Source organism: Leptodactylus fuscus, chromosome 11 (assembly GCF_031893055.1).
Source record: "Leptodactylus fuscus isolate aLepFus1 chromosome 11, aLepFus1.hap2, whole genome shotgun sequence".
In the NCBI taxonomy this organism is placed as follows: domain Eukaryota; kingdom Metazoa; phylum Chordata; class Amphibia; order Anura; family Leptodactylidae; genus Leptodactylus; species Leptodactylus fuscus.
In genome coordinates, this window is record NC_134275.1 from 52,045,907 (window position 1) to 52,060,074 (window position 14,168).

The window sequence follows — 14,168 nt, forward strand, 5'->3', positions numbered from 1 at the left end:
CCAAGAACAGCAACGCAGTGAGTTATACAAAGTACAGTATGTGCAAAGTATAAGAATCGTCTGTATGGCTCAGGGGGTTCTGGTTCTACTGGATGACGTAGGGAATGCTACGAACTAGGCAATGCTGTCTAGAAAAAGATAGGAAGATTATCTCCCTCCTAAATGAAAGAAGCCTGTCTCAGTAGCGCCACCTACTAAAGGCAGCTATCCTGTAGTCAGTAACCAAGTGTAACTTTCAGGTTAGAACAGAAGAACAATCACCAAATACAAGTGTGACCAAGTTTTACTTACCTCCTCTCATGTAAGTGAAGAACACGTCACAGAAATAACACTGCTGAATATTCCAGCCTTGACTCCTTAGTCTTCAGCTGCTTGGCCTGTATAAGGGGAGTCTCCCTCTCCTCACCTGAAACACAGCTTGCCTCCAGCTGAACAAGTCTCATGTGGCGTTAGCTATGCCTTCTCGCTGTTGGTGCTCCTTTAGCCATCACGTCTCGTCTGGCTTGTCTGCTAAGGCAGTTCCCCACTTCTCCTGTTCTGTTTTCGGGAATTTGTCCTAACTCTGGTGAACTCCACAGCCAGGCAGCGCATCCTTGTTCATTCTCATCAACACACCAAAGAACCTTGCCACATGGGATCCCCTTTGGACCTGTCCACTGCAGACCTCAACCCCACCCAGATTATCCAAGCTTACAAGTCTACCGCCCCCTAGTGGACCAGGTGTGAGCACCTTGACTTTATACAAGGGCCATCTGTAAAAGGAAAATGGAAACCAAATACAGGCAGTAGGATAGCTGTAGTCAGTGACAAATAGATAGTATTGGAAGCATCTTGCTCAAGAAAATGATAGAGTCCAAGAAGATAAGATAAGATAAAATAATCCTTTAATAGTCCCACATTGGGGAAATTTCAGAATGCGTGTCCTTGAGTGAAAGGGTGTTTGTTTTGGCAATAACACCTTCATAAGTGACTTAGTAGAATAGTAAGGATGTGTTTGCATGTCCTATAGAAGGGACAAAAACCTGCAATTTTTGAAAGATAAAAAAAAAAAATCATAAACAGATGGTAACTCCCAATGAAAACATATGGAGCGCTCTAAGTATGTATGATCACATGTGGGATGGGTTTGTGTGTGAGAGGGTGATGGCAGACTCCTAAAATCTTCAGTAGGCTAAGGCAGCAAAGTACCCCCTCATGAGAAAAGTTCCAACCAAGTGGATGTCTCCTACACGTAACTATAAAACAGGTATGTAATGACTACCCCTGTGCCCTCACATAATGGCCACAGAGTGCCCTCTTATCCAGTGATGTCTATATTACATGCTGCATGCAGGCCACCCCTGCCCAGGACAGATGCCAAAACATGGCCAGTGAGCGCTTCCATCAGTACTGGTACTCATTGCAGGTACTGGCGCCCGGGAATGAATGGTAACCTGTATTATCACTTATCACTCTGCCCCGCGGTCTGCTGTGATGTCAGCGTTCAGCTTCCATACAGGAAGTGGGAGTCAGAGTAAAGATTGTACCTGCACATCCTAGACATGGGGGGCTTGTATGAAGTGCAGCATGTAATATAGACCAGTGGTTCTTACACATTGCATGTACCTCCAGGGACTACTGGGCATACTGCCTACAGCAGGTTGAGAGACACTGGTCTAGGGCTTTAATGCCCAATCTTTGGTAGGTCTAAATAGTAAAATAATCCATGCCAAGCTTCCCCCAATGTTATAAGATAACATCTATGGGATCAAGGATAGGGACAGCATTAATAAGATTATCTCTACAGTAGGATCTACGGCATTTCAGGGGTTCTATTTGATAAATCACCCGTATCCAACAAGGTGCAAATCTTCTTCATTATCCACAACACCATTCTAAGATATGGTCGAAGAATCTGGGAGGATCTTGCTGGGCTGCAGATATTCGTCTGTTTCATGTTGGAGCTACTGTTTGGATATATTTTCATCTGTTCTCAGTTTTTAGGGTTGCTGTGAATCTCTCTGCCTGGCTGCTCCTTATCACACTGCGACGCTGCATACACAAAATTATACACACAGCAATGTGATTGACGTCAAAAAGACTCATCCCTGTACAGGGCATCATATGGTATCCGACTAACTGGCTCGCTCTATCTATCTATCTATCTATCTATCTATCTATCTATCTATCTCTAATATCTATCTATCTATCTATCTATCTATCTATCTATCTATCTATCTATCTATCTATCTATCTATCTATCTCCTATCTATCTGCTTATCTATCTATCTATCTATCTATCTATCTATCTATCTATCTATCTCCTATCTATCTCCTATCTTTATCTATCTATCTATCCTCCCATCTATCTATCTATCTATCTATCTATCTATCTCTGTCTATCAATCTATCACATAGATAACTAAACTGAACAGAAGGCCAAACCCTTTGGTACCCGTCAGTCTTGTAAACCATCAATAATAGCCCCTGTATCCATCAATCCCCTTTCATTTGTACCAGGCTTCATCGTAATTGGTGAAGATCGCTAGGAAATATTTTTTCGCCCAACAAAAATATTCCTAAAATAATAACAAACAATCATTCTCATAAAATTATTTTGTAACATTTTTGTTACTTTCGGTCCATTTAGATAAAACAATGACATTTACGGTTGTGCGGTGTGTGACGTGGGATGATGGCTTGTCATATCTTGCCCCATACCTTTGACGATAAACATCTTGACCGCGTGAGAGCTCCATTCTCTTTCAGCTTCTTTACAGGAGTCTTAATGTTCATTTCAACAACGCTGTGATCTAGAGGGGCAGAAATTGTTATATTTCTTAGCACAACTTTCCATGCCAGCATCCAGAGCTGCAGGGAATTCTATACCAAACCAGCTCTCCCCTGGAAAATGCTTAAATTACTAGAGAGAGACATCTTATGACATGATCTGATCTCCTACTGTTGACAGCTGGGGTGGGATGTAATTGTCAGACAAGAACCATAGGAGATGTATTCATTTTTGATAAGCTGAAATTCAGCAACAAATGTATTCATGGCGTATATGTTATTCCTCACGATGTGCTCTATAGGCTGTTATACAAAATGTATCACCTACCTTCACACTGTTTCATGAAAACTGATTTGTGTCCTAGAAACATTTTAAAGTGAGTCATACGTTGTGTGAAATTATTTCCTTTCTGCAATTCTATGCGCGGCGGAGTTACAAAATTCATGTAAAAAGTTCATGAAAAATTCAATAAATGCTCCGCAAGGTCACATCATTTACTAAATAAGTGTCTCCAAAACATTCCGGCTAAATAAGTAACAAGGAATTCCATTCACACCTGAAATATAGTACTGATAAAGTTCGGGGAAAAAAAAAAAAAAAACTTTTGCAAAATACTTTATGAATGTTATCGCATTAGGCCTCAGGATAGAGCATAGAAGGAAACCACAATGCTAAACATATGATTCATACAATTATACATACCAATATAGTATGTTCTATAATACTGTCCTCCATGTAATATAATATAGCTACTATAATAATGTGCTGTACAACCAAGAATATAATGACTACAATTATCTCTAAGTACAAGAATATAACTACTATAATACTGCTCCTATGTACAAGAATATAACTACTATAATACTGCTCCTATGTACAAGAATATAACTACTATAATACTGCTCCTATGTACAAGAATATAACTACTACAGTCCTATGAAAAAGTTTGGGCACCCCTATTAATCTTAATCATTTTTAGTTCTAAATATTTTGGTATTTGCAACAGCCATTTCAGTTTGATATATCTAATAACTGATGAACACAGTAATATTTCAGGATTGAAATGAGGTTTATTGTACTAACAGAAAATGTGCAATATGCATTAAACCAAAATTTGACCGGTGCAAAAGTATGGGCACCTCAACAGAAAAGTGACATTAATATTTAGTAGATCCTCCTTTTGCAAAGATAACAGCCTCTAGTCGCTTCCTGTAGCTTTTAATCAGTTCCTGGATCCTGGATAAAGGTATTTTGGACAAACAATTCAAGTTCAGTTAAGTTAGATGGTCGCCGAGCATGGACAGCCCGCTTCAAATCATCCCACAGATGTTCAATGATATTCAGGTCTGGGGACTGGGATGGCCATTCCAGAACATTGTAATTGTTCCTCTGCATGAATGCCTGAGGATTTGGAGCGGTGTTTTGGATCATTGTCTTGCTGAAATATCCATCCCCTGCGTAACTTCAACTTCGTCACTGATTCTTGAACATTATTCTCAAGAATCTGCTGATACTGAGTGGAATCCATGCGACCCTCAACTTTAACAAGATTCCCAGTGCCGGCATTGGCCACACAGCCCCAAAGCATGATGGAACCTCCACCAAATTTTACAGTGGGTAGCATGTGTTTTTCTTGGAATGCTGTTTCTTTTTGGACGCCATGCATAACGCCTTTTTTTATAACCAAACAACTCAATTTTTGTTTCCAAAATGAAGCTGCCTTGTCCAAATGTGCTTTTTCATACCTCAGGCAACTCTATTTGTGGCGTACGTGCAGAAACGGCTTCTTTCTCATCACTCTCCCATACAGCTTCTATTTGTGCAAAGTGCGCTGTATAGTTGACCGATGCACAGTGACACCATCTGCAGCAAGATGATGCTGCAGCTCTTTGGAGGTGGTCTGTGGATTGTCCTTGACTGTTCTCACCATTCTTCTTCTCTGCCTTTCTGATATTTTTCTTGGCCTGCCACTTCTGGGCTTAACAAGAACTGTCCCTGTGGTCTTCCATTTCCTTACTATATTCCTCACAGTGGAAACTGACAGGTTAAATCTCTGAGACAACTTTTTGTATGCTTCTAGAGATGAGCGAACAGTGTTCTATCGAACACATGTTCGATCGGATATCAGGGTGTTCGCCATGTTCGAATCGAATCGAACACCACGTGGTAAAGTGCGGCAAAATTCGATTCCCCTCCCACCTTCCCTGGTGCCTTTTTTGCACCAATAACAGCGCAGGGGAGGTGGGACAGGAACTACGACACTGGGGGCATTGAAAAAAATTGGAAAAAGTCATTGGCTGCCGAAATCAGGTGACCTCCATTTTAGACGAATAGTGGATTTCAAATCCGGGTCATATGAGAATGTGAACTTTGTGACTATGAGACAGGGATAGCTGTACAGGCAGGGATAGCTAGGGATAACCTTTATTTAGGGGGGAATGTTATTAAAAATAACTTTTTGGGGCTCTATCGGGTGTGTAATTGTGATTTTTGTGAGATAAACTTTTTCCCATAGGGATGCATTGGCCAGCGCTGATTGGCCGAATTCCGTACTCTGGCCAATCAGTGCTGGCCAATGCATTCTATTAGCTTGATGAAGCAGAGTGTGCACAAGGGTTCAAGCGCACCCTCGGCTCTGATGTAGCAGAGCCGAGGCTGCACAAGGGTTCAAGCGCACCCTCGGCTCTGATGTAGGAGAGCCGAGGGTGCACTTGAACCCTTGTGCACCCTCAGCTCTGCTACATCAGAGCCGAGGGTGCGCTTGAACCCTTGTGCACACTCTGCTTCATCAAGCTAATAGAATGCATTGGCCAGCGCTGATTGGCCAATGTATTCTATTAGCCTGATGAAGTAGAGCTGAATGTGTGTGCTAAGCACACACATTCAGCTCTACTTCATCGGGCTAATAGAATGCATTGGCCAGCGCTGATTGGCCAGAGTACGGAACTCGACCAATCAGCGCTGGCTCTGCTGGAGGAGGCGGAGTCTAAGATCGCTCCACACCAGTCTCCATTCAGGTCCGACCTTAGACTCCGCCTCCTCCGGCAGAGCCAGCGCTGATTGGCCGAATTCCGTACTCTGGCCAATCAGCACTGGCTAATGCATTGTATTGGCTTGATGAAGCAGTGCTGAATGTGTGTGCTTAGCACACACATTCAGCTCTACTTCATCGGGCTAATAGAATGCATTGGCCAGCGCTGATTGGCCGAATTCCGTACTCTGGCCAATCAGCACTGGCTAATGCATTGTATTGGCTTGATGAAGCAGTGCTGAATGTGTGTGCTTAGCACACACATTCAGCTCTACTTCATCGGGCTAATAGAATGCATTGGCCAATCAGCGCTGGCCAATGCATTCTATTAGCGTGAACTGAGTTTGCACAGGGGTTCTAGTGCACCCTCGGCTCTGCTACATCAGATTGCTACATCTGATGTAGCAGTGCCGAGTGTGCATCAGATGTGTAGTTGAGCAAAACTGACTCAGCACTGCTAAGTCTGCATTCGCATAGGAATGCATTGGCCAGCCTTCGGCCAATCAGCGCTGGCTCTGCCGGAGGAGGCGGAGTCTAAGGTCGGACCTGAATGGAGACTGGTGTGGAGCGATCTTAGACTCCGCCTCCTCCAGCAGAGCCAGCGCTGATTGGCCGAATTCCGTACTCTGGCCAATCAGCACTGGCTAATGCATTGTATTGGCTTGATGAAGCAGTGCTGAATGTGTGTGCTTAGCACACACATTCAGCTCTACTTCATCGGGCTAATAGAATGCATTGGCCAATCAGCGCTGGCCAATGCATTCTATTAGCGTGAACTGAGTTTGCACAGGGGTTCTAGTGCACCCTCGGCTCTGCTACATCAGATTGCTACATCTGATGTAGCAGTGCCGAGTGTGCATCAGATGTGTAGTTGAGCAAAACTGACTCAGCACTGCTAAGTCTGCATTCGCATAGGAATGCATTGGCCAGCCTTCGGCCAATCAGCGCTGGCTCTGCCGGAGGAGGCGGAGTCTAAGGTCGGACCTGAATGGAGACTGGTGTGGAGCTATCTTAGACTCCGCCTCCTCCAGCAGAGCCAGCGCTGATTGGTCGAGTTCCGTACTCTGGCCAATCAGCACTGGCCAATGCATTTCTATGGGGAAAAGTTAGCTTGCGAAAATCGCAAACTGACAGGGATTTCCATGAAATAAAGTGACTTTTATGCCCCCAGACATGCTTCCGCTGCTGTCCCAGTGTCATTCCAGGGTGTTGGTATCATTTCCTGGGGTGTCATAGTGGACTTGGTGACCCTCCAGACACGAATTTGGGTTTCCCCCTTAACGAGTTTATGTTCCCCATAGACTATAATGGGGTTCGAAACCCATTCGAACACTCGAACAGTGAGCGGCTGTTCGAATCGAATTTCGAACCTCGAACATTTTAGTGTTCGCTCATCTCTATATGCTTCCCCTGAACAACTATGTTGAACAATCTTTGTTTTCAGATCATTTGAGAGTTGTTTTGAGTAGCCCATGATGCCACTCTTCAGAGGAGATTCAAATAGGAGAACAACTTGCAATTGGCCACCTTAAATACCTTTTCTTATGATTGGATACATCTGGTTATGAAGGTCAAAGCTCACTGAGGTTACAAAACCAATTTTGTGCTTCAGTAAGTCAGTAAAAAGTAGTTAGGGGAATTCAAATCAATAAAATGATAAGGGTGCCCATACTTTCGCACCGGTCAAATTTTGGTTTAATGCATATTGCACATTTTCTGTTAGTACAATAAACCTCATTTCAATCCTGAAATATTACTGTGTCCATCAGTTATTAGATATATCAAACTGAAATGGCTGTTGCAAACACCAAAATATTTAGAACAAAAAATGATTAAGATTAATAGGGGTGCCCAAACTTTTTCATAGGACTGTAACTACTATAATACTACTCCTATGTACAAGAATATAACTACTATAATACTACTCCTATGTACAAGAATATAACTACTATAATACTGCTCCTATGTACAAGAATATAACTACTATAATACTGCCACATATGTACAAGAATATAACTACTATAATACTACCTCCTATGTACAAGAATATAACTACTATAATACTGCCACATGTGTACAAGAATATAACTACTATAATACTGCTCCTATGTACAAGAATATAACTACTATAATACTGCTCCTATGTACAAGAATATAACTACTATAATACTGCTCCTATGTACAAGAATATAACTACTATAATACTGCTCCTATGTACAAGAATATAACTACTATAATACTGCTCCTATGTACAAGAATATAACTACTATAATACTACTCCTATGTACAAGAATATAACTACTATAATACTGCCAATGTTTGTACAAGAGTATAACTCCAATAATACAGTGCATTATAACTATCTATTCATATATACCTATGTGCACTCACATGGGGGATTGTGGGGGTTAAAGTAGCATAATTGGCTTTAGCTTCTAGAAATTGGCTGAATACTTGTGACGGCTGTGGCCGGAGTCGCAGTGCGCTCTACACATTGTCTGTAACTTTCCATTACCTGTATGGAGAGAGCCAGTGATGGACTATAGACCAATTTTGAAAGGCGAGCTATGGCCATTCGTCAAGATGTCTGAAGTAATCATTCTGGTTATAGCAATTGCACAAAGACAGATTTTCCTTCTCCCTGAGCTTTGTTCTCGAATATCTGATCCGGCGCTAACAATACCTCATCATAAAGTGTGCTGGCCGCGACTGGAGGACTTCGCGTTACAGCGTCAGGACACTCGAAATTTCATTTGGCGATATCCAGTAACAGACCGGAGTTCATTAATGTGGGGCCAGATCGGCTCCCCCAGGCGCCTCATCTTAGATTTGTTATAACTGATCTGGAGGAAACACGATTTACGTGGCTGCCAAATTTCGCTGGTAATAGGGAAGAAAAATAAATTCCACATTTACAGCAAAGCCGCAATGACATTTCATTTTTATTCACTTAATTCCTGTAATCACATTAATTGTCGCTTTCTTTCATTACTGTAAAACAAAGGTGTAACGTGCTACAGATATTCAGTCTGTGCAGTCGCAACACATTGCATTGTGATGGGAACTTCTGATTTGGGGGCATTCACACATTGCAGATTTTATACAATTTTCAGGATATACGCCACATTAAAATAAACACATAAAATCATATAAATAGCACAGCAAATCCACCCGCCTATTCACATGCTACAGCGCTTCATGACGGCCACGAACCCCTGAGATCCAACTACAGTGTTCCAAGGGCAGCTACAAACTCAGGGAAACTTCCCACTTTTAGACAGTAATATATAAACCATGATCCATTTTCGGTCATACCCAAATTTCTCAGGATGATTCTCAAATTTTGTAACTGCAAATCCAGGATATTATACGATAATGCTAAAGAAATGTATGGCATTTGTCTGCTTCTTGGTGAAAACACGTTGCTTGGCGTATTCATTGACTTGGACTGTGCAGGGTAAAATAGGTGAATTAGCAACTCCTGCACTAGGTTCACACCTCAGGTTCCAGACCAAAAAATGGGTAGCCGCGACTGAATGCCGGTGCACTGCACCCGCATCCAGTCGCACACTCTGCTCCGGATTAGGCCCATTGAATGAGCCTAGTCGGGAGGAGGGAGTGTCTTCAGGCCGAATCGCGAGGCGAATTGGCCTGAAGAATGAGCGTCTCACTTCTTTTTCCAGGACCCGGAACGAACTGGCTCCCGGAACAAACACGAGTGGGATTTCAATGGGAGCTGTCTTTTTGGTCAGGATGTTGAGGCAGATATGGCCTCAAAGTGCTGACCAAAAAACTCCATCTGAACTTACCCTAAGGGTGCATTCACACGGGGTAAAGTGCCGCATGACCTGGCACGTATACGCCGTGTGAGATTTTGAGCGACGTATACGCTCCCATTGATTGGGATCGTATATGCTGCGTTATTTTGCAGCCATGATTTTGCAAAATAACGCGGTGTATACGAGACTAACTCCCATTGAAATCAATGGGAGCGTATACAGCGCTCCAAATCTCACACGGCGTATACGTGCCAAGTCACACGGCACGTAACTCCGTGTGAATGCACCCTAAGGGTCCGTTGGCTTTCCTCCTAAAATTGGGGGAAAGAAACATACTGCAAATATAGTTTATGCTGAAAGGGGGACAAAGTCCCTGAACGGTCACCCAACGCAGATGTGACCGCAACCTGAATTGGTCCCATTTAATGGGGCAATTCTTGTGTGATCACATAAAACTGCAGATCCACATCAGAAATCTAATCTTAGATTTCTGTTACGGTTCTGGTCGTAACTTTGTGTCATATTTGCAGTAGTAAAGACCTACCCACCATGTCTGATCTGTTATGGGCCAACCATTGGGATCCCTACCGATCACAAGCATGTTGATCGTTTTTCCACCCATTTGAATGGATTTGCAGTCAAGTATTCATACTAAAGGATTTTTGGAGAAACTCGAGCACTGTTTTCGATCTCAGGTAGTCACACAGAGAATAGTGCATTTTCTTGACCCACCGTTCCATTCAACAGCGGATATGGAACTGGTTTTTATATGATTGGTTGGGTTGCAGTCTTACCCCCACCAATCCGAAACCTCCTATCTAATCCTTATGGGAATGTGGGTTATTTATGATGGAAACTGAAAAGGAATAAAGTTCCCGGTATGACTCTGGATAGATTTCATTAATTTAGGTCATCATTTCTTGGCCGGGAGCGGCTCGAGGGGACACGTAGAGGGAGAATCAGTGGTAACTTATTAGCTTTGTTTATATGAACCCCCAACAGGTCATTAATAATAAAGTAGATGAGGCCTTTATATTGGGAAATCAGTGGGATAAATAGTAAGTCTTCCTTAATGGCATCTCATAAATAAGCGCGGTGTGTGGTGGAAGGCAGAGTGGCAGCGCTCAGAACGTTACGACTGATGTATGTCTTTAATTCAAGGCTTTTATGAAAATGTGGCTATTTACGTCCGACTTTTATTGTCCAAGTTTAATTGCGTTGAGATTAATTTTGCATCGTCTTCTTTCCCCTTCACAGAGGGTGACGAGACAGGAGTTATGGATAGTCTGCTCGAGGCCTTACAGTCAGGCGCGGCATTCAGAGACCGAAGAAAACGAACTCCGAAAGCCAATGGTGAGTGAGATCTCCTAATACTTCTCTTACGTTATCCCCTGCAATGTTGTTAATCAGCCATGTTATGGAGATTGCCCCTACGAGAACCCAGCAGGGCACCCCGATGTAATCACACACCTCCGTGGCAGACTGCAAGGTGTGAAATGTGAAAATCCTCACCGGAGAAAGTTCTTCCTTCTGAATCATTCAAATGGATGCAAGAAAGTAGCAGGTTCAGACTTATGGGTGTGTCATCTGTTGCTGAAGGGGGCGCCACTGGCCCTAGTGTCTGTAGATTGTTTGTTGGGCACAGTTATGTGAAACCTGTTTGGTCATGTTATATTTTTTGTGCACTATGGTGACTGTTTTGTGAACCAGTAGAATATACGGCATAGACCGTCATCCAGTGTCATCCAAACCGGACCTGTGTGTAATTTTTTTGTTTTTCTGGTATGATGTTATACTCGCCAATCTCTAACCCAGCCATGCCAGTGACAGGGCCCTGGTCCACTGCACCAATCTCCATTCCTTGTCTTCAATATGGCTGCTGCACTCACTGACCTTGGCTCTCACAGGTTTAGGGCTCTGTTATTTGACTGGATCTATAGACAGGTCATGTGTAATGGCGACTTGTATTGTGGTTTTCGTGGTAAAGTTTGTGAAGATTTGTAAAAGTACAGACATTGTTGCTGGGTCTACAAACATGATTCTGCGAAGATGAGATTTGGACTATAATTTCTATAGTGCCAAATTCAGCGCCATTCTGGGGATTATATGATCGGATTGTTTCTCCAGAAAGTTCCTTTTATTTTTGGATCTCAAGGCTTCTCAAAAACATCTACAGTGGGGCAAAAAAGTATTTAGTCAGTGCAAGTTCCACTACTTAAAAAGATAAGAGGCGTCTGTAATTTACATCATAGGTAGACCTCAACTATGAGAGACAAAATGAGAAAACAAATCCAGAAAATCACATTGTCTGATTTTGTAAGAATTTTTTTGCAAATTATGGTTGAAAATAAGTATTTGGTCAGTAACAAAATTTCATCTCAATACTTTGTTATATATCCTTTGTTGGTAATGACAGAGGTCAAACGTTTTCTGTAAGTCTTCACAAGGTTGGCACACACTGTTGTTGGTATGTTGGCCCATTCCTCCATGCAGATCTCCTCTAGAGCAGTGATGTTTTGGGGCTGTCGCTTGGCAACACGGACTTTCAACTCCCTCCAAAGGTTTTCGATAGGGTTGAGATCTGGAGACTGGCTAGGCCACTCCAGGACCTTGAAATGCTTCTTACAAAGCCACTCCTTCGTTACCCTGGCGGTGTGCTTTGGATCATTGTCATGTTGAAAGACCCAGCCACGTTTCATCTTCAATGCCCTTGCTGATGGAAGGAGGTTTGCACTCAAAATCTCACGATACATGGCCCCATTCATTCTTTCATGTACCCGGATCAGTCGTCCTGGCCCCTTTGCAGAGAAACAGCCCCAAAGCATGATGTTTCCACCCCCATGCTTTACAGTAGGTATGGTGTTTGATGGATGCAACTCGGTATTCTTTTTCCTCCAAACACGAAAAGTTGTGTTTCTACCAAACAGTTCCAGTTTGGTTTCATCAGACCATAGGACATTCTCCCAATACTCTTCTGGATCATCCAAATGCTCTCTAGCAAACTTCAGACGGGCCCAGACATGTACTGGCTTAAGCAGTGGGACACGTCTGGCACTGCAGGAGCTGAGTTCCTGGCGGCGTAGTGTGTTACTGATGGTAGGCTTTGTTACATTGGTCCCAGCTCTCTGCAGTTCATTCAGCAGGTCCCCCTGCGTTGTTCTGGGATTTTTGTTCACCGTTCTTGTGATCATTTTGACCCCACAGGGTGAGAGTTTGCGTGGAGCCCCAGATTGAGGGAGGTTATCAGTGGTCTTGTATGTCTTCCATTTTCTAATTATTGCTCCCACAGTTGATTTCTTCAATCCAAGCTGGTTGCCTATTGCAGATTCAGTCTTCCCAGCCTGGTGCAGGGCTACAATTTTGTTTCTGGTGTCCTTTGACAGCTCTTTGGTCTTCACCATAGTGGAGTTTGGAGTCTGACTGTTTGAGGGTGTGCACAGGTGTCTTTTTATAGTGATAACAAGTTTAAACAGGTGTCATTACTACAGGTAATGAGTGGAGGAAAGAGGAGACTCTTAAAGAAGAAATTACAGGTCTGTGAGAGCCAGACATCTTGATTGCTTGTAGGTGACCAAATACTTATTTTCCACCATAATTTGCAAAAAAATTCTTACAAAATCAGAGAATGTGATTTTCTGGATTTGTTTTCTCATTTTGTCTCTCATAGTTGAGGTCTACCTATGATGTAAATTACAGACGCCTCTCATCTTTTTAAGTGGTGGAACTTGCACTATTGGTGACTGACTAAATACTTTTTTGCCCCACTGTACATGGTTTGATTTTGTTACTGGTCCAGTAATTTTGGATTCTAGGGGACGCCAAGCGTCTCTTGCCTCTTCCATTTCACTAGCCCATAGTGAGATAATTTGGTTTACAAAAGCCATTTAGAGTGGTTGAGTGATGAGAAAAAACATGGACACTTCTTCCAAAAATAGCAACACACTTGTCCATACGTATTGCAGCTTAGACTGTGCTCACATCTGTGCTCGATGACTTTTTGGGGATTCGGTCCCCCATTCTGCTTGAGAAACGCATTTCCACATGGAAAACAAGCAGACCCCCTTATAATCTACGGGGTCAGAGGATATCCATGGGTAACTTCTTTTTGGGTTTCCGTTTTCAGGTCCCCAAACAGAACTCAATTGTTAAATTTCTGATCATCGCCTTTCACACCAGACCTGACAGTTCCCATTTGTTAAACTAAATGCAGAACATCTCCTCCACCAGTAAACATACAACTCTCCAAACACGTCGGTGAGAATCTGCTTGTCAGATGGTGAATTATGACCAAGATTTCTTAAGAGATATTATGAGTGAATTATGGATTCTCCATTCTGGAGGTAATGAATGGAACTCATCAATCAAATTGTGGCAGTCAAAAGTTGGAGAGGACTCGATACTTTGGTGAACATATTCTCGATGTGTCTGTAATTAACATAATTACTCTGTACTATGTGATTAGGAGAGGCCAGCCATCTATCACCAGCCTACAACATATCTGTAGAGCAATTCTATACAGTACACCATATGGCTATTTCCATTCTGTCACCCAAGGTCCTTACAGTTCTTCCCCTGCACCCCTTTAAAA

At 42.7% G+C, this 14,168-nt stretch overlaps 1 protein-coding gene across 2 annotated transcripts in view; it reads left to right on the forward strand.

Annotated features, from left to right (window-relative positions):
- DIAPH2 (diaphanous related formin 2) overlaps positions 1–14,168 on the forward strand; it is an 824,584-nt gene that overhangs the window by 679,655 nt on the left and 130,761 nt on the right. For both annotated transcript variants that reach the window (XM_075260108.1, XM_075260109.1), the window contains one exon: positions 10,838–10,933. In XM_075260108.1, the coding sequence (XP_075116209.1) occupies positions 10,838–10,933 (96 nt within the window). The remainder of the gene's footprint in view (positions 1–10,837; positions 10,934–14,168) is intronic.